Below are 27,934 nucleotides of genomic sequence, written 5' to 3' on the forward strand. Positions count from 1 at the left end.
CATGCACTGGGGCTTGGGGGGAGAACCAAGTTACTATATATGGGCTTCGTGCTGGGCATTTTCACATATTTGATTATTATTCACCCAAGAAGACTCTGGATAAATAATGTTCCCAAGGTCATACCAGTAAACCCATCTAGGATTGAACTCGAAGCCCATCTGACACACCTCTGTTCCCCTCAAACTAAAAATTGTGAGAAGCCTGATCATGCTGTTTATGGAGGAGGAAAGCTAAGGTCTTGGAAAGGCATTCCACATTTCAGCCCTGCCACCTGTTTGGGGTTGCTGGGTCCCGCCCCAGGGTAGTAATCTGCAGCCACTTGCCTGGGTTCCTCAAACAGGCCAGACTGTATTTCTCCAGAAATGGCTCTTTGTACCCACAGTGATATCAGGAGGCCACCACCTTGGGTCAGTTTCAAATGATCCAGGCTCTGCTGCTACCATATAGTACATCAAGATTGCTGTGTCTGTGGGAGATACTTGTAAAATGGCGTGGACCCTGTTCATTCCGGGAGAGGAGATGAAGCAAATGCACGTGGACAGACACAGATCACCAAGCTGAGTTCTTGGCAATACAGGATAACAGTTCTTGAGCTGAAGGTGGTCTGATGGACACAGTTGCTCTTAAAACCCACATCACTCCAGCCTTCGGGGCTACACCAGACATGGATGGTCACGTGCTTTCCCACCTTAGCCTTGTGCCTGGAGTCAGGCCCCAACTGACTACACCTGACTCGTCCATACTTACTTTTTCCTTTCTCAATTTTCATTTCCTTGCTCCCTGTTCAGTCCAAAAACACTTGGGTGCCTGTCTTGTGAGAGTCAAGGAAGTGGTCAGGTAGACTATAAAAGATGAAAAGCTCTTCCATATAAATCATCTTACCCAGTTCTCACGTCATCCCTGCAAAGTAGTCAGGTCTGTTCTACAGACAAAAAATGGCTGAGGAGAGTTAAGTGTTTTGGTCAAGGTCACCTGGCCTGAAAAATTCCCCAGTTCTTCCAAAACCAGTGCATTTTCATATTCAGCCTTTTATTGAGCATCTACTCTAGGCTGGGGACCTTTGCCACCTTCCTGTATGTTTCCTAATAATGGGCCAGTGAGATACATGCTAGTCCCATTTCATGGTTGAGAAACCGGCCTAGAGGTAACTACAAATGGTCACAAAACTAATAAGCAGCAAATCTGGACTTTTTATTTTTTTTAAGATTTTTTTTTTGACAGAGACAGCCAGCGAGAGAGGGAACACAAGCAGGGGGAGTGGGAGAGGAAGAAGCAGGCTCGATCCCAGAACGCCGGGATCACACCCTGAGCCGAAGGCAGACGCTTAACAACTGCGCCACCCAGGTGCCCCGCAAATCTGGCCTTTTAAACTAATTCTCAGGTGGCTTCTTGGACCTCACCTTGAGGCCAGTCTGAAAGTCTTTTCTGTCAAATAAGAAGGTAGCCATCAGAGTGGTATGCAGACAGGAGCGGGAGGGTGGACCTGTCCTCAGTCCCCTCCCTGCCATGGGCCACATCCTTGAGTGGCCTTCACCCACTCTAACGTCCTGATTAGAACTTCCTTACACAGGTTGTGCCTCCACTCTGGCTCCTCCAGCTCTTCACACCAAGAGTGCATGAAGTTAAGTCTCAAACCAGCCTTCCCTGGGAGAAAGGGAGAACCTGAGCTGGAGTGTGTCCTAGCTGGCAGGGCCCCAGTAAAGGCTTCATAGTCTGAACTGGAGTCAGGAGCTATTTTGTGGCCCTTTTGGTTAAAAAGCACGTCTCAGGGGGCTCAGTCTGTGAAGCGAGCGCTTTGGGCTCAGGTCATGATCCCACAGTCCTGGGATCGAGCCCTGCATCAGGCTCTCTGCTCAGTGGGGATTCTACTTCTCCCTCTCCCTCTGCCCCTCCCCCTGCTTGTGCACTCTCCCTCTCTCTCAAATAAATAAAATCTTTAAGAAAAATTATGTCTCCAGGAATACTAAGACCCTAATGGAAAGGCGGCAGTAGGTGTGGTTATTTAGATTCTAATGAGATGGAACTTTTATTTAAATTTTAATGACTGAAGGTAATACACTAATCTCAGAGATTTCTTTATCTTAGCTGAATGACTCTCAGATTTGGGCTATGCATCAGAACACCTGGAGGGCTCGTGGAAAGCAATTGCTGGCCCCACCCATGGAGTTTCTGATCTCATAGATCTGGTCGTGTTACTCAAAAGTGTGGTTCATGGACCAGCAATATGGGTATTGCCTGGGAGTTGTTAGCAATGCAGAGTCTTCAATCCCACCCCCCACCCACCAAACTAGAATCTGCTATTTAATAAGATGCCCAAGGGATGCCTATACATGTTAAAGGTTAGGACACATCACTCCAAGGCAGATGCCAGTTGAGGGCATCTCTTGGAGTATATAAAATTCAGATTCCCAGGCTTTCCCCTGCTGACTTGGATTCAGAAGATGGAGGAAGCTGACACCAAGAACTTCAGAGGATTATAATGGTCAGGTAGGCATCGGGAACTCCTCCTTTACTTCAGTTTTGTGTTCCTCAGGCAAGACCAAGCCACAAAGCCAGAGAAGAACCTCTCCCTGTAGGATCATGACAAGGCAGCTGCTTCTCCTTTAGAAACAGGAACTGGGGGAAGGTGGCTCCTTGATGGTCTGTGATGCCGTCAGAGGAAATGGGTGGTTGTGAGAACCACAGAGCCTGCAGATGTGAGCTGGGAGCCCCAAGGACCCCATGACAAAGTTCAAAAAGCCCTGGGCCTTCTTCCCTGGCCCAGCTGTGCTTGGGAGGGCTGTCCAGGGTGGGGGGTCCCTAAGGAGCACCAGTCTCCTGTCCCATCCCAGGTCTACAAACTGCTGACCACAGCAGATGCAGAACTACCCAAAGAGATACCAGGAGCATCTCCCTGAAGAGTCTCCCAGGCTGAGAGGATTCTGGGTGTCCTAGGACTAAGGACTTTGGCAGATGTTCCGAAGGGCCCTCCAAAGCCCTAACTCTCCAGCCAAAGCATGCATCTAAGCTGAGCCCCCGCCCCAAGCTTTGATGACAGGAAACCAAGTAAGTATATTTGCTTTTGTTTTCTGATGGCTCCGGGACTGTGAGGAAGGATGGTCCCCTCAGAGGCTGGGAGTGGGCTTTACAGTAGGGGGACAAATTCCAAAAAAAGAAGTTCTGGTGATAATATAAGGGGCTAGCTTTGAGGGTCCATAAAGGAACCCAGGCTTCCCCATTCCACCTTTGATTGTACGCCCCACAAACACCCCGGAGAATTACATTATGCCCTCCAGCTTGTCTTCATGCCTGTTCTGGTCGCATCTTGGTCACCAACGTGCTTGTATGACTTTGGGGCTCCCTCTGGGCTACAGCCTTCCAGCGTCAGTGAATGAGAGGCATCTGAATTATAATCTCTGATGGCATTTTCGGCCGTAGAGTCTACAGTTCCTCTCAAAAGGGTGATGTTTCTCAGTTGAGAGAGAGGTCTCCCTTTAGCTCAATCCAAATTCATCACTCTTACCTCCCCCACTGAGAAATATCTTCAGAAGCACAAAAACACAAAAGACATGGATTTGTAGACCCAGCTGTGCACTAACCAGCTGTGTGAGAGTGAGCACGAAGTTGCCCTCTCTGAGCCCTGATCATTGTATGTGCATGGGTTTCAAAGCTGCCGACCTCTCAAAGGATCAAGTGAAAAGATCAAGAAACAACAGTAGGCAGTGTGCTGGTCTCAGCTGCCTTTACTCCTTCCTTCTACCCACTGGCCCGGGGCCCCCAAGAAAGTGCCTGGCACACAGTAAATTGTTTAAATACATGTGCAATTAATAGTTAGATTCTCTGTAAAGTTTTGACCACCACCTCCTTCTAGGCCTGTGTATACCATGGTCTTCATTTCACCCCCAGGAAGCTGCCTGGCCCTGACCAGGGCAGGTGAAGGGAGCTGGCAGAGGTTGGGGGGGGAGGGGGGTGCTTCCAGCCTGAGTGTGGCTCTCCTACCCAGCTCACCTGCTGTAGGAAGAAGTCTCTAGGTTTAGTGCAGTTGGTGACTGTGGTGACTTTGTCTTGCTGAAGGAGGGGAAAGGAAACTAACCTTTACTGAGCACCCACTCTATGTGAGCTCCCTTACTTCTCCCCACAACCCTATGGAGTTGGTACTATCCCCGATTCAAATAGAGACAGGCTACATGCTTTGTGTGAGGTGGTTGATCTGAATTAATCACTCATGCTACCCAGGAGAGATCTCTCCCTGAGATTTTCTGGACTCATGTCTGCACAGTTAAGCATAGAGCTTGTATCTGGGGGCACCTGGGTGGCACAGCAGTGAAGCGTCTGCCTTTGGCTCAGGGCGTGATTCTGGTGTTACAGGATCGAGCCCCACGTCAGGCCCCTCTGCTGGGAGCCTGCTTCTTCCTCTCCCACTCCCCCCTGCTTGTGTTCCCTCTCTCGCTGGCTGTCTCTCTCTGTCAAATAAATAAATAAAATCTTTAAAAAAAAAAAAAAAAAAGAGCTTGTATCTGATGCCCAGGGGGAAAGGCAAGGCTGGGGAGCAGCAGGAATGTTGAAAACCTGATGTGAAGGGGAGACCTAGCAGTGAGGGCAGTAGAGACCTCCTCAGGAAGCAGCAGTTCTGTCTCAGCCTGCCAAGGTTTCAGGATCCCCAAATCTGAGCCGGAAGTGGCTGCCAGGAACCGTCTCCTGAAGATGGGCCCACTTTGTATTAAGGAGCTCCATCCCCATGAGTACAGAACTCTCTGTGATGATGACAGAAACCCATCCTTACTCAGACATGGTGAAGGGTTCAAAGGCAAGGCCAGAGCTTGCTAGGTCACTGTGCCATTCCGTGAGCTCCTCCAGGGAACCAAGCTGGTATAATTATTCCTCATCTCCATGAAAAGGATGAAACCATCTGAAAGAATGAAACTACCTCCCTGAAACACTTTAATAAAGTGTTTGAAAAACCTAGCATTACTCTGGAAATTAAAATTATCCTAAGGATAAGACACCTGTCCGAAGAGCTAATAATCACTTTGTGCATTTAGTTAATGTTGTTGAGTGCCTTTTATGGGCCAGGTGCCTCATGAAATGTTGAGAAAACAGGCAAACAAAAAGAGATTTTTGTCCTCATTGAGCTATGGAATAATGGCAAATTAAGCAAATAAACAGTCTAATAAATGAATAATTAAAACTTGGGAAGGGGGGGCACCTGGCTGGCTCAGTCAGTAGAGCATGCCACTCTGGATCTCAGGGTTGTGAGTTCGAGCCCCACGTTGGGTGTAGAGATTACTTAAAAATAAAATATTAAAAAACACCAAATCCAACTTGGGAAGGAACGCAACAGGTTGCTGAGAAAGAGAAAAAAGGGGAAGGCTCCCAGGAGTGGCCTCTCATGAGGCGACATTCAGAGCACAATAAAGAAAAAGTGTGCCCTGACCAAGCTTCTCGCATGCCTTATCTTTTGGACCTGAGTGTTGGGTATTGTTATCCCCATTTTTCAGATGAGGAAATGGAGGCAAAGAGCAAGGAAGTGGCTCAACAGCCAATCCCTCCAAAGCCTTGCAAGTCATCACTGTGGCCATACAGTCTCCCAGTCATCTTACTTTGCCCTGTGACACCAATACAATGTGCTCATTGTCACCTTAGCTTGTTATGACACCAGCTCCCAAGCCTCCTCAGATCCCCCTTGCCCACTTCTAATCCTAGTCATGGGTCCTCTCATCTCGTCCCCTGCCAGTGTGATCCCAGGTCAGGAAATGGTTCTGAGTAGGTTATAGGAATGATGGCTGGGAGATTCAGAGAAATCCCAGGGAAGGGTGGGATCCAGATAGGCCCCGGATCCAGACAGGCCCCCAGGGGAAAGGGCAGACCAACCAGTAGGAGGGGTACCACACAGGTAAAGGCCCAGAAGCAAAGAACAGAGCATGGCTGCAGCGTGGAAAAATGGGCCCACCAGAGGACACGGTCCAGCTGCAGAGAAGAGAGCCTCCAGAGTCTGGTGGAGGGGCTGGAGCCTGGTCCTGCTGGGAGGGGGATCATTCGCTCTTGTCAGCAGGGCTGAGCTGGGGAGGGAGAGGGTGTCTGGAGACCAGAGCCTCTGTGTCCATTGCAGCATCTCTTTCAGATTTCTCTCGGCCATGTACTTCTGAGTGTTCTGCTGAGGAACGATGGGAGGTCAGCCCAGCAGAGGGAAAACCCTGCCAAGCCCAAGCTCGAGCCCCTCTGTCCAAGAACCAGGCCCTGTGCCCATGCAAGCAGGTAGGCTTCCCAGACACAGTAAGGCTGCATGGCCCCAGACATCGCTGCCTCTGTGAGCTTTCCTGACCAGCCACTCCAGCATGGCTTCCAGTGTCAATGAGAGCCTGCTGTATACCAGGCCCTTCCCCGTGAACCATACAGGCAGGGTCCCAGCTGTGGGGGAGCTTACGTTTCAGGAGTCAGAACATTAAACAACCTGATAAACTAGAAAATGTGGGAGAGTGACAGGTGCTAACCAGAAGGGCTTCCCTCCTCCTCAGTTTATTAGGAAATTGAGCTGGCAGCTCTAAGACCGACCCCAGTTCTATAGCTCTCCAAAGCTGCGCTGTTATAATAGCCTCTAGCTGTCTGTGGCCATTTAAATTCAAAGTAAAATTCATTAAAATGAAATTAGGTTAAATAGGTAGCTCCTCAGTCATACCAGCCACTTTTCAAGTGCTCGAAAGCCATATGTGGCTAATGGCCACCTATTGGACAGCCCAGTTAGAGACATTTCCTTCCTCACAGAAAGTTGTACTGGTTAGTGTGTTTCCACAGTGTCTCTTCTTATCCTGTGAAATACTGGAAGCAACTGGAAAAAATTGGGACCTATAATGCCTATGTTGAGCCTGCAACTATGATTTTCAAAATCATTCTAACTAAAAATGCCAGTGTTTAAGACAATTAGACAACCAAAATATCCTAGAAATTCTGTTACTTTGATATCAAAACTATAGGCCCAGTTTGTTTCTTGTTCCCCCAAACGACCCACAAATCCTTTCTTGAATCACATCCTGATTTGGGGTTTCGATGATGTATTCATCAGGGTGCTCTGGAGAAACAGAACCAATAGATTATGTGTACGTGGGTGTGTGTGTGTGTAGACACAGAACTTATTTTTAAGAAATTGGTTCATGCAACTGTGGGGGCTGGCAAGGCTGAAATCTGCTGGGCAGGCTGGCAGGCCAGAGGCCCAAGTTAATGCTGCAGAATTCCAGAGTCAAGTTTGGAATGCCCTCTTCCTTGGAGGACCTCAGTCTTTTTCTCTTAAGGTCTTCTACTGCCTGGATGAGGCCCACCCACATTATGGAGTGTAATCGGCTTTATTCAAAGTCCACTGACTTAAATTGTTATCTCATCTTAAAAACATCTTCACAGCAACATCTAGACTTCTAGGCTGCTCTTTGACCCAGTGTCTGGGTACTGTGGGCTAGCCACATTGACACACAAAACTAACCATCGCAGATAACAAATGACTCTAAACCAAGCAGCGCTTTTAGGAGGAAGGACGTGGACACACACTTAAACAAAACCAGGAGACTGTAGAGACAAATATCTGGACGTCTATGTTTGGGCAGAAGCTATCACCAGACTGGAAACTCCCCAGCAATGGCTGGGGCCTCTTCCCCCTCCTCAGCCCTGCCCCTAATATATTCCTCTCTCTAATGCCAGCCTCCCATAGGCATTAACACCCTGGGCTCTGTCATTCTCCTGGCGGGAGGCAGCTGCCTCCTTTTAGTCACTCAGTCTACAGGGAGCCTGAGGCCCACCAGGCCCTGCAGGAAGAGACCTGGAAACCACACAGACCTCCCCCTCATTTCCTCTGAATCTAGCCATAGGCTGCGGCCCCAAGGCTGCTCTGAGGCACGGCCAGGCCGCTGAGGGGGCTGACCCCCGGTGGGTGCTGAGGGGGCTCTCCCTGCCTGTGAGACCCGAGGGGAACTGTGTTTCCCTCTCTGACAGAGTCTCCAGGGGGAAGGAAGGGCCTCTCTCTTGGTATGTCCACCCCTGAGCCCAGCAGGAACACAGATTTTGGGGCAGCCCCGTCCATGAGTCATTTGTTCATCAGCCTTGCATCCATCCAAAATCTACCGAGGCTCTACCCCATACTGGGCCTTGTGCCAGGACCAGGGGGCATAGCAATGGACAAGATAGGCACAGTCCCTGCCTTCAGGGACAGTCGAGCCCCAGAGAAAGGCTCTAAATCCACAATCAGTTATGATTGTGTTCAATTTTGGTGACAGTTTGTTTTAAGGGACTCTGATTAACAGTGTGTGCTGAGGGACTCATCAGGAAGGCTTCACCAAGGAAGGGATATTTTATCCAGGGCGTGAAGGATGAAGGCAAGTCAGCCAGGCAGATGGGTCACTCGGGGACAGCATATGCAGCCCAGTGGCAACCAGGAGCACAATGCCAGGTCTTCCAGGAGGAGAGGGGTCCTTCCAGGCTGCTTGGTTTCTCCCTTGTTGGAGGACTCTCTCCACAAGACTTGCTTGCATTGTTTATTCAGGCTTCAGGCATTTCCCAGCGCTGTGGGATGGCCAGGCCCTGTGCTGCAGATAGCTCTGAGGAGCTCCAGTCCAGGGTCACCACGTAGATGGGCACATGTGTCTGGGAGGACACATAGGAAACCGTCCCTTTCCAGGATCAGTCTCATTCTTCCCATGTCTACCTGGAGTATAGGCCCTTATACCACAGAGTGTCCAGCTCCAGGTCTGCCCTACCAATGCCCCATCCCCTCGGTCCTTGTCTGTCCATCTGCTCTCCCTCCCCCATCTCCTGGGGCATCTGTCTAGAGGGCATCACAGAGCCCTCTGAGGCCTTGGCTCCTTCAGGAGCATCTATGAGACAGATAAACTTTTCATGCTGAACTTGACTGCTTTTCACAACTTGATGCATTGGTGTGCTGACAAGTGTGTCTCTCTTTTCCCTTTGTTTCAGAGATGGGATGAAGAGGAAGGAGAGGGAGGGACACTGGGATGTGGGTGAAGTGGATCTCAGCAGCCTGTGGAGGGCAGGGTTTTCAGGACAAGAAGGCCTGGACAGGTATCAGGAGGTCTAGTTAGACTAGGCGGGCTGATCCCTGACGTAGATGAGGGCGTGAGCATCCTGTGCTAAGGGAGCCGCTTGCCACCTACCATCCAACCTCAAAATTATCCTCATGGCCACCATGTCCTTGGGACCAGTGTGGTAGTGTGGGGGTGGGGGGAAGCTTGGCATCCTCTGGCTCTGTGAACTCCCTCTCTGAATATCAGCATCCCAGGGAGTCTGGAGCTTTTGTGGAGAGGTGCTACTGCTGTCTAGCCAAGTCCCCCCAACCTGGGCCTGTGAGTAGCCACAATGGTCACCGACTCCAACAGTGCCCCATAAGCAGAGGGCTAGGGAGTGGCATAGGAGCCACTCCTGGCACAGTGCCCTGTCTCACCTCAGTTGCCTCGCTGCGTGCTGGGGCTGACCCGAGAGGACTACCTCAGGGGCTTGTGAGGGCCAAAGTGATGTACCCAGTCAGACCCCGACACCCAGCAGCTGCTCAGTAAGGGACGGCAGACATGTGGCCAGGACACTTGACTGGGACACACATACCTGCTGATGTCTGCTCTGGGCCGGGCGTAACACAGTGGGCCCCTGTGACCCCACTTCTACTGGGGGCAGCATGGACCTACACCTATCATTCTGGATAAAGGCCGTGGGAGAGCCATGCTACCCACGTGCATGGCACTCTGGAGTTACAAGGCCCATCTGCATCTGTGATTTCACTGGCCCTTCCAGCAGCCCTCTTCCTCCCATGCTCACCTCTGGACCTCAGCCCTAAAGGTTAGTCATTCAGTGCCCATGTCATTAGAACTTTTAGAATTGGAGCCCTGAGATCTGTGCTGATACCTGCTTAGAGTTCTAGTTTTTAAGTTTGCTGAGCAGCAGAATCCTTTTATCAAGATCTTCTTGAACATCTCCATATAAAAAGTGCTTGTAGCCAGGAGCCCCACTCCTCTTACCACACCAACCCCTTCCCTGAGCTGACCCCAAAAGATGTCTGGGCATCTGTAGGGCTCTGCAGAGGCCACTGGTAAAGCTTCAGATTCCAGGGTAGCCCTTCTGGGATCCCAGCAGACATGCTCCCCAGGGTGTTCATGGCGGGGTTGATGGTGGAAAGCCCAGACTCCACTAGACTTCACATGTGAAGAGAAGACTGGCCAAGAGGGTAACCATCTCTGTCCCTCCATCCAGAAAGAAGCAGGGCGACGGCCGTGGCCCTGGGCAATTTCCCGGTAGGCGAGCACATAGAGCTGTCACTGAGACTGGGGGATCCATTGACCATCGTCTCTGAGTAAGTCCTGTCCTAATGGGGGGAAGGATGGGGCACTCTGCTTCCTCCCCTGGCACCTGAAGATGCACTCATGGGAGAAGGGGCCCCTCCCTCCAGGAGAAAAGAGCATGGCCTTTGGCGCTGAGCTCACACGTGGCCCTAATGGTGGGATTTAGGAAGCCTGACACACCCATAGGGAGAAGCCGTGGGTGGGCAGGGCCTCGCAGGTGTCCTGAATCGTGCCATTTCCTACCCAGGAGGTAGCAGCACTGGCTGGTGCAAGGAAACCTGGGAAACACAGGCGGGACAGACGGCCAGCTGCAGGAGCCAGCCTGGCAGGTTCTCAGGAATCTAAATGAGCATTTCCCCTCTCCTTTCTCTCTCCAGAGATGGAGACTGGTGGACGGTGATGTCAGAAGTTTCAGGCACAGAATACAGCGTCCCCAGCAGCCACGTGGCCAAAATCTCCCACGGGTGAGTTCACACCCCAGGGCCTGCCTTAGGGGAACTTCCTGCTTTCTCTTCCCACAAGCATGGTTCTTTATGGCCAGTCCTGTGCTGAGCAAAACTGAGGACAGGGGAGAATCAGGCCCGGGCCCTGCCCTCCAGAAGAGCGAACCGCTAGCCTGAGCTCTTAGGTCGGCCTGCGAGACTCGGGAGCCCAGAGGAGGGGGCTCAGGAAGGCCCCATAGAGATGTCCTCTGGGCTTGGGAGGGTGGCCAGGAGTCCGTGGAGGAGAATGTTGAAAGGGAGCAGCTGCATACGTGTCTTAAATGTCCTGAGGCAAGAAAATGGAGGGGTGGCGCCCCCTATCTCGGCAAGTCTGCCCTTCTAAGAGGGGCCTCACAGTGGGCAGGACACGGGGATGCCATTGCTCACCACGAGTGAGTGACAAAAGAAACCAACTCCAGAGCAAATTCTGTGTCATGAGAGAGAAAGGAAGAGAACTGCCTTTCGGTGGGATCAACCCATGTAACACGGAGTCAGGCAAGAACGCTGTGTGCTGTGGTGGCCGCTCTTCGGTTTTGAGAGAAAGTACAGCTCTGGCACTGGATGGTATCTTTCTTTGAGGCTCGCGGGATGTCTGCCTCTGATAAAGTAGCTCAGGGCCCCCCAGACGTGCGGACACCTCGCAGAATCAGCTCGCAGAGAGATCGTTGCACCTGTTGTTTCCTGCTGGCCTGGCCCCGCCGGCCAGAGGTTTTGCATCCCCCGTGCAGCACTGAAGTTTCAGCCAAGGAAGCACTGGCCAGCTCCAAGAGTCCCCTTCCCTTGCCACTCTACTTCCTCCATGTTTGTAAGTCGTATGAATGACTTGTTTTATTTACTGTAAAACTAGGCTCAGTTTGCTGCTGGCACAAATCAACTTCTCTGATTTATCTCCTTGGAGTGGACTCAACCCTGACTCTGGTTTTGACTGTGGAATTTCACACGATGACAGGGAGGCAGCCATTTCCATCAAGTTGGCTTCTGTAGGTTTTCCCAGGGACCATAGGGCATGACTCTGGGGACATTAGAAGGCCGATGGAATACTAAGCCAAAAAATTCCTGCAAAACCACCCTGAGTTTCCATTGCTGTTAAGTCCTTCATGAACATATAGTTGGGGCGCCTGGGTGGCTCAGTCAGTTAAACGTCTGCCTTCAGCTCAGGTCGTGATCCCACCCCATGTCCTGCTCTCTGCTCAGCGGGGAGCTTGCTTCTCCCTCTCCCTGCTGCTCTGCCTGCTTGTGCTCGCTCTCTCTCTCTCTGTGTCAAATAAATAAAATCTTAAAAAATATATATATATAGGTGAAGGATTAAGTGAAAGGAGAAAGAAAAATGGGGGGCCAGAGTAATCAACAATCCAGCAGTGAAAGAGGCCCCAAGGAGTAGGCCATGAAGATCTGTGCTTTGGGAGGCACTTATGGTGATTGATATGTTGATGATTTTTTCCAAGATTTTAGAATGTCTTGAACATTCTAGTTCCAACATTTCTACCCTCAAATAAGCGCCAATGGGAGTTAGATTTCATTGATAATGAATACATGTTCACCCGCATGCCTTTTGGCTGCAAAGTTAAACTTTAAAATGTTCAAAGAAAATATTCACTAAAACACCACACATACACACAGGCAGTTCTTGGAAAGATGAGTGGCTAGCGTAGGAGTGCTAGAGGAGCTGGGCAGTGATAGGCGTCTGTGATCATCCCACCTTCCCCCAGCCTCCTGGCCACTTGGGAGTGAGGTCTCCAGGCAGAAAAGACGGGGGCTGACCCCATGAGGTTGTCCTCTGTGGCCTCTGGAGCCAGGACCAAGACAAAGCTGGGAGGCCCTTGGAGACCAAGGTACAGATGGAACTCTGAGGCCCAGAGAGGAAGGAGGGGTCTGAGTAGAGTCTTGGCCCACCCACACCCAGGCTGACCTCTCTCTGTCCCTCCTGCAGGTGGCTGTATGAGGGCCTGAGCCGGGAGAAAGCTGAAGAACTGCTGTTGCTGCCTGGAAACTCTGGAGGGGCCTTCCTCATCCGGGAGAGCCAGACTAGGAGAGGTGGGTAAGCTCAGCCCTGGCTTCTCCCTTGAACGCCAAGAGGTGACTTGGGGGTATAGGTGGGACATCAAATGGGAAGGGCTGGAGTACCTGGCCTTGGAGTCAGGCAGTTTGGCTGACTGACCACCATGTTGCTGCCATGAAAGCCCATTTCTAAAAGTGGGTGTGAATGGCCCACAGTGGGAATCCAGGCTCAGCCTACACTTTGGCAACTGGGACTTGTAATAGAGTATAGTCACAGGATTTCCCTGCCCTGACCGGCAACAATTCCTCTCTCTGCAAAACGCATCACAGTCCTGATCTCTTGGCAAAAAGTTGTCAAGTTCACGGGGTCTCTGTACTCTGGGTCACCTGCCAGTCAAAGCCAGAAAACTCATTAGAAGTCAGCTCTTGATCTTCTTTCTACTGTACAGATGGGGAAGTTGGGGAAACAAAGGGACATGTCACATTGCACATTCCTATGGGCCTTTTCCCACTTCAGGTACAGGACTTTTGCAAACAAAACACAAAGCTGATAGAGTCTATCTGTGATGCCCCTGCCGCCCTCTGAGCTGCTGCCCTGAGACCCTTACAGTGGGGGCAGAGAAGGACGTTGAAAGAGTGGCGACACTGATGTTTATGGTAGGCCCTTTAAGTATCTTCAAACAACGCTGTGGGGATTGTAGTTCCACTGTCCCCATTTTACAGATGAGGAAACTGAGGCTTAGGAAGAGAAACGATTTGCCTGGGTAGACGCAGCTATGAAGCTGAGATTCAAACCCATCTGAGGTCCTCCTCACTTCAGACACCCAAGAAAGGCCCATGTGTCACAATAATGGTGGAATTGCAAACTCAGTGGTAGACTAGGGGGAAGATACTTGGGAATGAGGACAGGCCTCTTGCGCTTGCCCTAATTTAACCAACCATGGTGGGTTGTCAGGGTCCTTTGCTCTCAGTCTCCCTCCCGGGGCCCCCTCCAGCACATCTTTGCCTCTTCTCCCCTTCCTTCAGAAGCTCGATGGGTTGACCTCTCCCTAACCCCTCCTGCTACTTTCCAGACAGCATTACCATCCCCCCTTACACCCAAAGGGGGGCTGGGGCTGGGGGCTGGCCTGAGTGCAGGCTGCAAACAGGAAACCACAGTAGTGGAGCTGATTGGGGCAGGGGTGCTGCAAACCAGGCCCCAGTGAGCTTGAGAAGCCACAGGAAGTGCTCCGTGCTCAGCTGCCCCATCCCCACTCCTCCTCTGGCCTGGTTCAGCCACAACCACATAGTGACCAGCACTTTACTAAGAAGACACATATACAAGAGGAACTGGCTGGGAAATAAAGGAGAAAGCAGATAACGATTTTTAAAGATCCGTAAACAGGGGCACCTGGGCGGCGCAGTCGGTGAAGCATCTGCCTTCGGCTCAGGTCATGATCCCGGGGTCCTGGGATTGAGCCTGGCATTGGACTCCCTGCTCAGTAGTGAGTCTGTTTCTCCCTCTCCCTCTGCCTCTCTGCCTGCTTCTCTGCCCGCTTGTGCTCACGTGCTCTCTCTCTCAAATAAATAAGTAAAATCTTAAAAAAATTAAAGATCCATAAATATGGACTATATCCCACATGACTGCTGAGATGAAGGTCAGATTTGACTCTGAGCTTCCCTACAGCCAACCCCTAAAGGGGGTAGATCAGAATGCAGCTCTCATTGTCGCGAAAGGAAGAGATTCGTCAGTTCTGCAGGAAAGGCAGAAGTTTCCCCAGTACTAATTTCTAATCTCTCATCTGAGTCTTCCTTTAGGACACTATTTGTCAAGCTGCAGGTTAAGACCCCTCTGTGGGCCAAGGAGTCAGTTTAGTTCAGTGGTTATGGAGCAGTGAGTCTCAAATCTGGGTGGCCATCAGAATCACCCAGAGGGCTTAAAACAAAGAACTGGCCACACACGCAGATTTCTTACTTGGTGGGTCTTGGGCAGGGCCTGAGAATTTACGTTTCCAGCAGGTGATGCTGATGCTATTGCTCTGGGGACCACACTTTAGGAACCACTGATCTTGGGGCACCTGAGTGGCTGTCAGGTAAGTGTCTGACTCTTGGTTTTGGCTCAGGTCATGACTTCAGGGTCGTGAGACTGACCCCATGTCCAGCTCTGCTCAGCACAGAGTCTGCTTTACAGTCTCTCTCTCCCTCTCCCTCTGCCCCCCCCCTGCTCTTTCTCTCAAATAAATAAATTAATTAATTAATTAATAATAAAGAACCACTGATCTAGGGGGTGCCTGGCTGGCTCAGTTGGTAGAGCATGTCACTCCTGACTCAGGGTCATAAGTTTGAGCCCCATTTTGGGCAGAGATTACTTAAAAATTAAAAAAAAAATAAAAAATGCTGATCTAGACCTTGGCTCCAAGTTGGAATCATCTGGGGAACTTTATAAATTACTGATACCTGCACCCAACTCCCAGAGTTTCTGGGGCTTGAACCCACAGCCCTCGAGGGACTCCAACCCACAACCCCGAGATCAAGACCTGAGCCGGGACCAAGAGTCAGATGCTTAACCGGCTGAGCCACCCAGGCGCCCCTGTGTTTCTGATTTAATTGGTCAGGGCTGTGGCCTTGGCCCTAGAAGATATGAAAGTCTCCTGGGTGATTCTGATATGCGGCCAGGGTTGAGACCCCTTCATTTGGTGGATCTGGACCCGGGAGTGTTTGAAGTGCAGAACACATCAAGGTACATCACTAGGACTGGGAAAAATACCGTTTCATCCTATCTTTGCTTTAGGTAGTTTTTTAAAAATTACATTTATTTATTTTAACAATGAGTGTTTTGGTGTTTTGTTTTGTTTTTTAAGATTTTGTGTATTTTAGAGAAAGAGCAAGAGCATGAGCAGGGGGAGGTGCAGAGAGGGAGGGAAAGAATCTCAAACAGAGCCCGACAAGTGGCTCAGTCTCACAACCCTGAGATCATGACCTGAGCCGAAACCAAGAGTTGGATGCTTAACCAACTGAGCTGCCCAGGTGCCCCTAATTATTTTTAAAGATTTATTTATTTATTTTAGAGGGCGTGCAAGAGAGAGTGCGAGGGGCTGGGGGCAGAGGGAGAGAGAGAGAGAGAATCCTCAGACTCCTCACTGAGCACAGAGCCCAACACAGGTCTCGATCCAGGACCTCAAGATCGTGACCTGAGCCAAAATCAAGAGTCGGCTGCTTAACTGACTGAATCACCCAGGTGCCCTGATTCAGGTAATTTTAAGTGTGCCCTAGGTCACAGTGTAAAATTTCATACTGTGATTTGTAGTCAAAAAGTGTTTGGTGGTGCCTGGGTGGCTTAGTTGGTTAAGCCTCTGACTCTTGATCTCAGCTCAGGTCTGGATCTCGGGGTCATGAGTTCAAGCCTCGTGTTGGGCTCCACGCCTGGGTGTGGAACCCACATTAAAAAAAAAAAAAAAGTTTGGCACTGCAGCCCTATGGGGCCTGAGTAACGTCATAGAACACTAGTTCTCAGACTTGAGTGTACAAGAATTGTCAGGGAAAGACTCTTGGGCCCCTTCCAAATCTGACTATTTACTGGGCTCAGAGGTCAGGAATCTGCTCCCTTCACAAGGTCTCTGGATGGTTCTTATGTTTTTTAACTTTGAAAACGCAGTTCCATTCTAGGGAAGCCAGAATTAAGTAGTAAGAGACAATGTTTTTTACAGTTACATAATGCATCTTGTTATATATAATAATAGTTAACTATTGATTGAGTGAATGCTATCGGAATCAACTTTTCTTTGCATCAAGGTCCAAATATACCTCTGGAAAGGGAATTCTGCAGGGGAATTTGAGTGTGTGGGTGGACCGAGGAGGAAGGCCTGGGGCCTGTGAGCTCACAAGAACACTGCTTGGAGTCGACTGAGGAGCGGAAGACCTCTCCATCTTCCCTAGGGTCCCTCTGGCAGACGTATTTATGTCCTAAGCCTGGGGGAAGTCGTGGCAGAGCCCGAGTCAGGCGCCAAACCTTGGTCTGTGAAGGGGCACTGAGGACTTTGTGGAGGTCACAGGACTGCTCCAAAGGTCAGCACCAGGGCGAAGCCCCCACAGCATTAACCGCTTGACTCCCTGCTGTCCTGTGTCTCTTTGGTGGGTGCTGTAAGGAAGACTGATGACCAAGCCATGCTTCCCACCACGGAGGGGCTCACTTCTGTCCATTCTGTCGGCTGGGAAGCACTTGTTGAGCATTTCTTCTGAGTCAGGCCTGCTAAGTCATGGTTTTTGTCCTCAGGCTGCAGACAGTGGAAGGTCCAAGGTGCAGCATTCCCGAGGGTATCAGCTTCTCAGAGGCCTTAGCAGAGGAAGATCGGGAGGGTCCTGCTAGGCCCACCTCCCACACACAGCTTCCAATCTGATCCCTCATACCACTGTGGACCCCACCCCACCTCCTGGTATCATCATCCGAACACCAGGGAAGACATGGTGCCTGGCCCCAGAGGTCCCTGCAGGGCAAGATGTGACATTGGCTATGGAGCTGGAGCTCTGGAATCCAAGACATTGTATCTTCCACGCCTTTTTCCCAGTGGGTCTCCCTCCAGCCCCTGCACCCAGCTACGGCTCCTACCATTCTTTCCTGCAGCCTCTCTTCTGGCTCACTGCCCACCAGGACATTCTGTAAATAAACCACCTTCCTCTTTCCACTGCTGCATCCTTGCATACAGTCCTCCCTCAGCCTTGGAAAGCACTATCCTCCGTTCTTCCACTTGGTGAAGTCACACTCGCCCTTCATGACCCATTTCAATGTCATTTCCCAGGCTATTTGCCATCCTTTGCTCTCAGACCACTTCTGTAGCTACTATAAACTTAGTTTTTTTAAAAAAAAATCTATTTATTTGAGAGAGAGAGACAGAGACAGAGCGAGCAGAAGCAGGGCAGAGGGAGAGGGACAAGCAGGCTCCCACTGAGCAGGGAGCCCGACACGGGACTCAATCCCAGGACCCTGAGATCATGACCCGGGCCGAAGGCAGACACTTCACCGAGGCACCCCTCATAACTACCCAGGCACCCCTGTAAATTTAGTTGTTAAAAGAAAAACAAAAAACCAGGGTATGTGGTCTAAGAGCACAAGAACTAAATATTTGAAATGGAGACCATAAAGGAAAATGCCAGCTGTGGGAAGTGCTGACAGGACAGCACTTCCTTCCCAGGTATGCAGATGCGATTACCTATGTCGGGCCTTGTGCAGGGCGTGTAGCCAGTGCTCAAGGGACATATACTGAATAAATAAATGAGAGAAGGAGTGCATGAATAGACATCGAGGGGAGGGGAGAGGATGAAGAGCTGGGGTAGACTTTCCCCCAATACCACGTGTTCAGAGACAGTGGGAGGCATGCAAATAGTAGCAAACACTCTCCAAACTGCTTGTAATCACGGCTCCATCCAACATTTATTACAGAGATTCATTCATTCTTTCAACAAATGGATATTGTGTGGTGACTCTGAGCCAACTACTGTTCTAAGCAGTGGGGATTCAACGATATAAAAAGTAAAATCCCTGCCCACAAACCAGTTGGCAAAATGGACAGTTGAACACATAAATAATGAAGTGTCTGATTATGATAAGTACCACATAGAAACAAGAAGGCAGCAAGAGAGGAACGGGGTCACGGGAGGTGTGCAAGTATGCAAAGGCCTTTGGTAGACACATCCTCAGCCAGGGCAGGTGTGCTGGGAGTCAGCAATCCAAGGTCGCTGGGATCATGCGGGGTCTTTCCAGGGTGGGGACCTTGGTTCTGAGTAGGGGAGTGACATAAACTGATCCCTCCACTGCTGCAAAGAGAAGATTTGGGGGTAGGGTGATGAGGAGGAAATGGGAAGCCACTTGGGACATTGTTGCAGACTCTGCCAGGGTGAACAGTGGTCGGATTCTGGATGTGTTCTGCATGTAGCCAGTAGGGTTTGCTGTCAGGCTGCATGTGAGGTGGGAGAGAAGGGAAGCAGTGAGCATGACGCCAGGGTTAGAGCTTAGTAACAGATGCACAGTGCTGCTGTTTTGAGATGGGCAGACGGAGGAAGGAGAAATCTGACCCCTCCTTCAGGAGGCCCCCGGTTGGCTCTATGTGTTTTGGGGAGAGGGATAGGGCTGAGGGACAGGCAATGGCAGAGTGGGACTCTTGGTGCCACAAAAGCAAGTGCTGCCTGGGCAAGCTCAGAGCTGGGGCTTCTCCCTGGCAGGGAAGGTGTTCTGGAAGGAAGTGGAGCAGAATTGAGCTGTAAAGGGAAGACTGCTGGTTACTCAGGTGGAAGGGTGTTCCCTACAAAAGGAACAGTGTGAGCAGAGGGCCATAGGCCTGATACAGGTTTTACTGGGTGCTTGCTACATGCCAGACACTGCTAAATGCTTTCCTTGCTTTACCACTTGAATCCTTGTGCTGATCTGGTGAGACTGGGAGAATTGTTATCCCCCTTGACAGATGAAGAAATAGGTCTGAGAGGTCAAATAATGTGCCTGGAGACACAGCTAGTGAGCATGGGACAACAGGGGTATCCTAGCATGTGGCTGTGTGTGGGCTTTGGACCCAGGGAGTCTGAGTTAGAGTGGAGATGTCCTGGAACTGGGAGAGAGCAGTAGGTATTTGGGACCGGCTGGAACATGCAGTGAGAAGGAACGTGGGATACCAGCCCTAGGCCAGTCTCAGATGGCATTGGTAGGTGGCCTGTCTCCACAGTGGGGTTGTCGACCCCCCATGGGGTTGATGGAGCTTATTATCCCTGAGCCTACCAGCTAGATACTCAGTGCAGCCACCCTTCCTGGTTTTAGTAACTGTGGTGACAGTGAGCAGCATGGGGTGACTGGAGACCCATGCAGAGGGTATAGGGACTTGGTCATTTAGTTCAGCGGGGTTGGTTGGCCTTCAGGACTTATTTTCAGATATTTAGCTCTTTCCCAACCACAGAGCTATTTCAGAGTCACAGCTCAGCTTCAGAAGAGACTGTTTTGTTTTGTTTTTTTTTTTAAGATTTTGTTTTTAAGTAATCTGTAAGGCCAACGTGGGGCTGAAACTCACAACCCTGAGAGCAAACATCGTATGCTCTACTACTGTCTGAGCCAGCCAGGCACCCAAGTAGAGATTCTTCTTAAAGGTACAAAAGTCAAGGGGCCCCCAGAGTCAGGTAAAGAACAAGGAAAAGGAAGCAGGGACCCTACTCCACACTTCTCAATGTATATTGATTTTGTATCCTGTAGCCTTGCTAAATTTACTTATTAGTCCTAGTAGCTTTTTTGTAGATTCCTTAGGATTTTCTACATAAATGATCACATTATCTATCAATACAATTTACTTATTTTCCAACCTGTATACCTTTAATCTTTTTTTTTTTTTTTCCTTATTGTACTGGCTCGGACCTCTAGTACAATGAATAAAGTGGTGAGAATGTTCTTGCTTTGTTCCCAATGTTAGGAGGAAAAATTCAGTCTTTCTTATTAAGTATGATACTACCTATAGATGTTTCACAGATACTCTATGTTGAAAGTAGTCTTCTGTGGTAGGCAGAATAATAGCCGCCACCCCCCTCCACCTCCCGAGATGTCCAGTCCTAATTTCTGGAACTTGTGAATATATTACCTTACATTGCAAAAGGGAGTTTGGAGATGTGACTAAGTTGAGAATTTTAAGATGAGGAGATTGTCATGGGCTATTAAGATGAGCCCAATGAAATCACAAGAGACTTTATAAGAGAGAAGCAGGAGGATCAGAATTTGAAAGAGATTGGAGATGAATTTTATGCTGCTGGCTTTATCTTTTTTTTTTTAAAGATTTTATGTATGTATGTATGTATGTATGTATGTATGTATGTATGTATTTAAGAGAGAGAGACAGAGATAGTGAGAGCACAAGTGGGGAAGAGAGGGAGAAGCGGGCTCCTGAGCAGGGAGCCCAACACGAGGCTCAATCCCAGGACCCCAGGATCATGACCTGAGCCAAAGGCAGACGCTTAACCAACTGAGCCACCCAGGTGCCCCCTGCTTCTGGCTTTAAAGATGGAGAAAGGGCCATGAACTAAGGGATGCAGGTGGCTTCTAGAAACTGGAAAAGCAAAAAATGGATTATCCTTTAGAGCTCACAGAAGAAACACAAGTGTGCTGACGCCTTGATTTTAGTTCAGTGAAACCCATTTCAGTTTCATGACCTGCAGAATGATAAGATAATAGGTTCGTGTTATTTTGAGCCACTGAATTCATGGTAATTTGTTATAGCAGGAATAGGAACAATTACACCTTCTGTTTTTAGTTTTGTGGCTGTTGCTTTTTATCAGGATAAGTATTGAATTTTGTCAAATGATTTTTCTACATTTCTTCAGGTGATCATATTTTTTCTTTTTTCTATTTATGTAGTGAATTACATTAATGTTTCATTTTTTTGATGTTCCATTTTTCTTTAAGATTTTATTTATTTATTTGATAGACGGAGTGAGACAGCATAAGCAGGGAGAGCAGCAGAGGGAAAGGGAGAAGCAGGCCCCCGCTGAGGAAGGAGCTTGATGCGGGGCTTGATTCGAGGATGCTGGGATCATGACCTGAGCCCAAGTCAGACTCTTAACTGACTGAGCCACCCAGGTGCCCTGATGTTCTATTTTTAAATCAGCCTGTATTCCTGGGATAAACCCAATTTGGTCATAATGTATGATCGGATTTTTTAAAAAATATTTATTTGTGAGAGACAGCAGGAGGAAGAGTAGGGGGAGCGGGGGAGAGAATCTCAAGTAGACTCCCTGCTGAGCGTGGAGCCTGACACATCAGGGCTCAATCCCACGACCCTGAGATCACCACCTGAGCTGAAACCAAGAGTTGGACGCTTAACTGACTGAGCTACCCAGGTGCCCCTGTATTATCTTTTTTATATATTACTAGATTCAATTTGCTAATAGTATGTTAAGGACTTACTGTGTCTATGTAAATGAGGAATATTGATCTATCGTTTTTGTAATGTTTTTGTCTGGTTTTTAGATCCAGATAATCCTGGCCTCATAAAAGGGGGGGGGTAGTGTTACCTCCTCTATCTTCTTAAAGAGTTCGTGTAAAACCGGTGTTTTTTCTTCTTTAAATTTTTTTTTTAAGATTTTATTTATTTATTTGAAAGACAGCACAACTCTTGATCTTGGGGTCATGAGTTCAAATCCCACATTGGGCACAGAGTTTACTTTAAAAAAATAAATAGTAAAGCTACAAATGTACCTTTATTGATTTAGCTGAGCTCACACATTTTTGTGTTTTTATTATTCAATTAAAAATATTTTCTAAAGGGACTCCTGGGTGGCTCAGTTGATTAAGCGTCTGCCTTTGGCTCAGGTCATGATCCCGGGGTCCTGGGATCTAGTCCAGCATTGGGCTTCCCGCTCAGCGGGGAGTCTGCTTCTTCCTCTGCCTACTGCTACCCCTGCTTGTGCTCTGACAAATGAATAAATAAAATCTTTAAAAATATATATATTTCTTTAAAAAGAATGTTAAAAAAAAAAAGGGGGGGTGCCCAGGGACGCCTAGGTGGCTCAGTTGGTTGAGCATTTGACCCTTGGTTTTAGCTCAGGTCATGATCTCAGGGTCATGAGGTTGAGCCCCACATTGGGCTTCATGCTCATCAATGAGTCTGCTTGAGATTCTCTCTTCGTCTCCCTATGCCCCTCCTCCTCCTCTCTCTAAAATAAGTAAATCTTTAAAAAAAAAAAAAGGTGTCTGGTTCGCGCAGTCAGTAGAGCATGTGACTCTTGATCTCAGAGTACTGAGTTCAAGCCCCATGTTGGGTGTAGAGGTTACTTTAAAAAAAAAAAAAAAGTTAAAAATATTTGCCGATTTTTCTTGTGATTTCTTCTTTGACTTCTGGGTTATTCCCAGGTATTTGGGGATTTTCCAGATATTTTGTTATTAATTTATAATTTAATTCTGTTGTGGTCAAAGAACGTAACTATTTTTTTTTTAAGATTTTACTTATTTATTTGAGAGAGAGAGAGATTGAGGGAGAGGAGCAGGGGCGGAGGGAGAGGAGCAGGGGCGGAGGGAGAGGAAGAAGCAGGCTCCCTGCTTGGCAGTCTCCCAGTGCGGGGCTTGATCCCAGAACTCTGTGATCATGACCTGAGCTGAAAGCACTCAACTGACCGCCACCCAGGGGCCCCCATAACTTTTTATCTTTTTAAGATTTATTTATTTACTTGAGAGAGAGAGAAAGGTGGCGCTCAGGGAGGGGCAGAGGGAGAGGGTAGAGAAGCGGACTCTGCTAAGCACAGAGCCTGATGTGGGGCTCGATCTCACAACCCTGAGGTCATGACCTGAGATGAAAGAAATCAAGAGTCAGACACTTAACTGACTGAGCCACCCAGGCACCCCAAGCACATAACTGTTGATTTCAATCCTTTCAAATTTCTGTGTTTATGGTTCAGTCTATATCTTGAATATTCCATGTGCACTTAAAAGAAAATGTATACTGTTGTTGGGTGCCGTGTTCTATGTTAATTAAGTCAAATTGGTTGACTGTATTGTTCAAGTCTTCTATATCCCTAATGATTTTCTGTCCCATCAAGTACTGAAAAAGGAGTTGACATTTCCAATTATAATCATGGATGTCTATTTCTTCTGTTAATTCTGTTCAGTCTTGCTTCATATATTTTTAATCTCTGCATTTGCATACAAATTCAGGATTTTTATGTTTTTTTTAATATCCCTCTTATCTCTGTTAATACTCTTGGTCTTGCATTTTACTTTGCCTGATATTAATATAACTACTCCAGCTTTCCTACGATTGTTTCATGATACATCTTTTTCGAGATCTTTTTAGCCTGTTTTATCAAAGTGTGTTCATCATAGAGTCGGGACTTGCTTTTTAAAAGCAGTTTGAAAATCTCTGCTTTTTCATGAGAGTGCGTAGGCCACTTCCTCAAAGTAAACACTTCCTAAAATTGAGCAGTGCCTGTGGTTTAGGAAATTCACACCTGCCTTTTGTTGACATTCCACAGGGAAAGGGTAAGTGACTGGATCAGGGCCTCTTCTTCCAGGTTCTCTGTGCCATAGTTTTCTTACCTGTACTGCGGGGACGACTGTACTACCTCATAGCGTTGTTACGAGGATAGAGGAGATAATCCACATAAAGCACGTAGTAAGCAATCACACGAAAGCTACCGGTGGCTTTCGGTCATTAGATGACAGTAGTAACAGATTATTACTATTATTTCACTGAAAGCCCGCTTCCCAGTTGGCTTTGATGGAGTGTTGACTTAAGAAATTAATCCCACTTTAGGCATAAAGTGCTCTCACATGTATCCTCATCTGCTGAAAACTACTATTGCAGGCCTGTGTATTATGATTTCACAGTCTTTTTTCTCTGTTTATTTTTTTTAAGATTTTATTTATTTATTTGTCAGAGACAGAGCGAGCACAAGCAGGGGAAGTGGCAGGCAGAGGGAGAGGCAGGTTCCTTGCTGAGCAAGGAGCCTGATGTGGGACCTGATCCAGGACCCTGGGATCATGACCTGAGCGGAGGGCAGACACTTAACCAACTAGCCACTCAAGCGTCCCTCTCTGTTCATTTTCAACTATGTGCTTTCCTTTTCTAGCCAGTCCTCCTTTTTTAAAATAATTAAAGCCTGTTGAAACCCATCAACCGTACACTTTAATGCATGCATTTTATTGTATAACTTATACCTCAATAAGGTTGATTTTAAAAAATAAAAAAGCAAAACTGGGAAAATTCTGTCACCTAAGTCAGTGTGTATAATGTGTAAGTTAAAGACTAATAATGAAACCAACATCCACGCCCCCACCTAGCAGCTTAGGAAATGGTGCAACAGCAATCCCTCCGAAGCCCCGCCCTCTTCACTGTTCATAGTTCCACTACTTTTCTTCATGAGCCTTGCCACACGTGTACCCTTATGCAATAGTCTGGGCTGCCTGTGAACTTCAGAGTCCTGCTGCGCGTATCCTTCTGTGGCTTGCTGTTCCTGCGCATCTCGAAGATTTTTCTAGGCTTGTGTGTGTAGTGGTTATGAACTTGTGCTGCTCTAAGTGTTGCCGTTCTGCGGCAGGCACACAGGCTGTAGTTTCCGACTTTTCCAAACAAAGCTGCCAGGAATATTCTTGTTCATGTATTTCTAAGGTAACATGCTGGGATGAAACTGCTGGTTGTGAGATGCATGTTCAGCTAGTCAACGCCAACTCTTTCCAAAGTGTCTTGTACTAATTTATCTTTCCACCAGCACGGTAAGAGTTCTTCCTTCAGCACGTCCTTGTGGACATCTACTGACACGTGTTCACATCCTAACACTCCTGCCCACTTGAGTCTATAATAACAGCCACCACTTAATATGCGTGTAAACCGTGCTCAGCCCTGTCCTGCGCGCTGTGCGAATGATCTCATTTCAGCCTCACAAGAGCCCTATCCATTACGAATGTGTGGTCATTTATGGCCAAGAGCGTGAGTCGTCTTCATCCCTCCCCTGCCCCCTTCCCTTCCATCTGGGCCCCGTAGCTATCTCATCTCTTTCTTCTCCCAACTTGGGCTGGGCTGGGTCCCAGCAGGGCCTCAGTCCTGCCCCGAACCCTTTCCTCCTCAGGTTGTTACTCCCTGTCAGTCCGCCTTAGCCGCCCCGCATCGTGGGACCGGATCAGACATTACAGGATCCAGCGCCTTGATAACGGCTGGCTGTACATCTCACCACGTCTCACCTTCCCTTCACTCCAGGCCCTAGTGGATCACTATTCTGGTATGGCCTTTCCCTGCTTCCATTACACTGGGACGTGGGGTCTGGGGGGCAGACAGTTGTGCCCTTGGGCACTTTACCTGCTGGAGAATATCCAGACAGGCAGAAGAGGGACCTCTCCATCTCCATGCCAGTTCCTGTGCCAAGAACGTAGGCCAGGAGCTCTGTCTTCATCCCATGCCCTGACAGAGCCACACAGACCTCCTGTGTGAATATGGGCCAGTACCTCACCTACATTGTGGTTCTGAGTCCAAGACCTCAATGGCAGGCACAGTTCTCTCCACAGGAACTAGGCCCAGAGCTGTTACTGTTGTGCAATTTGGTTGACTCTTAAAATTTCCTGGTGCCTGTCCTGTTATAGGGACTGGAGCATGCAGCCACGAGGGCAGTGTCAAAAGGGCAGAGAAGACCACTCCTGGGAAAACTGATCAGGGGTTTCCTAGAGGGTGGGTCCATGCAGTAGATACTGATAGAACACATAGAGATGAAGTATTCTCTAGCTTTCTTCTTCCCAAAGCACTTTCCTAACCAGAAACTGGCCCTCAAAGAGGTCCATCAACCTGCCCCAAAGCACAATAAATTAAATCTTCAAAACCTAGCCCAGAATGACCTCTGATTGCATCTCAGCCCCTAGATCAACAGCCTGAGGCTTGTGCCCTGTCACTTTTTCTTTTTTTAAATGTAATCTCTACACCCAAAGTGGGGCCCTGAACTCATGACCCTGAGATCACGAGTCTCTACCGACTGAGCCAGCCAGGTGCCCCCATCATTCTCTTGATCAAATGGGGAAAGCTGTCAGGGTGAGGGTGGAGGTTGTTAGGGAGGAAAGCAGGGCTGGAGTCAGCCATGTCAAGGGTCTAGGTCTCTTTCTCAGAGTTGGCAGATGACATCTGCTGCCTCCTCAAGGAACCTTGTGCCCTGCGGAGGACGGGCCCACTCCCTGGCAAGTCCACACCTCTACCTGTGACTGTGCAGAGGGCGCCACTCAACTGGAAAGAGCTGGACAGGTGAGGGGACCCCTGGAACATGAAGGCAGAACAAAGGAGCTAGAAGGACCCATCCCTGGAAACCCACGACCCCAAATGAGCCTGTCATCTTTGGGGACACTGGAGAGCCAGTGAGTACTGACTGGCCTCATAGAGACCAAGCCAGGCTCAGGACTAGAGGGGGACTGGCAGGAAGGAGAGAGAGGGAGTGGATAGAGGGCATGCCCAGATGCCAAAGATGGTCAGGATTGAAGGTCAGACAAGATGGGGTAGAACAGAAAGCACCCGTCCTGAATGGAAAAGTCAAGCTGGGGTTTTATCTGACAGAGAACGGGGAGCCACTGGGAGTTTTCAGTTGGTGCGAACTTGAACTGTGTGGTGAGAGCAGGGAGGAGGATGAGGCTCCTTGACCCAGCTCTCTTCCCCTCTCCACAGCTCCCTCCTGTTCTCTGAAGCACCTGCCCTAGGGGAGTCCCCTCTCCTCAGTGAGGGGCTCCGGGAGGCCATCAGCTCCTACATCAGCCTGACTGATGGCAGCTCCTTGGATGATGCCATGGCCCAAAGCAGAGGCCAAGAGGGAATGCAATGCTACAGCACCTAGACCCCCAGCGCAGCTCAGCCTGAGCACTCCAGAGGCAAATTCAGGTCGCTCTTGTATCCTCTGTTCCTCTCTCTCAGCCCTAAGAAGTCACTTAACCCTCTCCCAGTGCCATGAACTCACCTGCAACCTCTAGTTCAAGTACAGACCAGCTGAGAACAGGGACAGGGCTCCAAAGAGACTAAGCCTCTGTGGTTTGACCCAGTTTGGGATTTCCAGAACCATCTTCCTCCCTTGCCTATTGAGTCCCCTTCTATACCCCCCACAGCTCCACCCACTAGGTAGAAACAACCACTAACATCAAGAAGAAAAAAAATCATTTAAAGAGAATTTACAAATCTCACTCAGAATACTATACTTCAGAAGGTAGGACAGTGGCCTAGAAGGGACAGGAAAGCAGAAGAGATGGATGTCTTCCTACAGCAACAGAACCTGGATGTCCAGCCTCTAGCTGGCCCCCCAAAGCAAAGGGGACCTCTGACAATCCAGGTTCTCAAACAGCCCCATCAAACCTCTTCTCCGGACAGTCCTAGCTCCAAGATCTCCATTTCATTTTGTGGCTTATCATTTGAACCTGCCTAAGCTTTCCTGGCTACAGTGGCCTTGCCGTCTTGTGGCCAAACACAAAATGGCACCTTCTGGGTCTAGCACACTGCAAGTGAGGTCAGTTATGTCTCTCAGCACCAGGCAGGGGCATCAGAAATCAGTAAGCCTCTCTCCACAAAGCCAAGGCTACAGCCCGCACCAACTCTAGCCCTTGATTTCCCTGCTGCTCATTAAGAGAGGCCTCGCTGGAGCCGCTACAGAAGCAGAGAGAGAAGGAAGAGGGATGAGGATGGAGGGCAGGGTTCTGAGGC

General features: G+C 49.0%; 1 protein-coding gene across 2 annotated transcripts; it reads left to right on the forward strand.

Annotated features, from left to right (window-relative positions):
• Window positions 1-56: 56 nt before the first annotated feature.
• On the forward strand, window positions 57-27,908 carry SLA2 (Src like adaptor 2). 2 transcript variants are annotated; one of them, XM_026503431.4, is made up of 8 exons: window positions 57-3,046; window positions 6,102-6,235; window positions 10,220-10,319; window positions 10,686-10,772; window positions 12,721-12,824; window positions 25,347-25,496; window positions 26,368-26,500; window positions 26,915-27,908. In XM_026503431.4, the coding sequence occupies exons 2-8, from the start codon at window positions 6,145-6,147 to the stop codon at window positions 27,078-27,080; spliced, it is 831 nt and encodes a 276-aa protein (XP_026359216.2). In that variant the 5' UTR covers window positions 57-3,046; window positions 6,102-6,144; the 3' UTR covers window positions 27,081-27,908. The 2 variants fall into 2 exon arrangements, with proteins under 2 accessions (XP_026359216.2, XP_057168523.1); XM_057312540.1 differs by lacking the exon at window positions 57-3,046 and having other exon boundaries at window positions 4,516-6,235.
• The last annotated feature ends 26 nt before the right edge of the window (window positions 27,909-27,934 follow it).

The sequence above is a fragment of the Ursus arctos genome, unplaced genomic scaffold (assembly GCF_023065955.2).
Source record: "Ursus arctos isolate Adak ecotype North America unplaced genomic scaffold, UrsArc2.0 scaffold_16, whole genome shotgun sequence".
In the NCBI taxonomy this organism is placed as follows: domain Eukaryota; kingdom Metazoa; phylum Chordata; class Mammalia; order Carnivora; family Ursidae; genus Ursus; species Ursus arctos.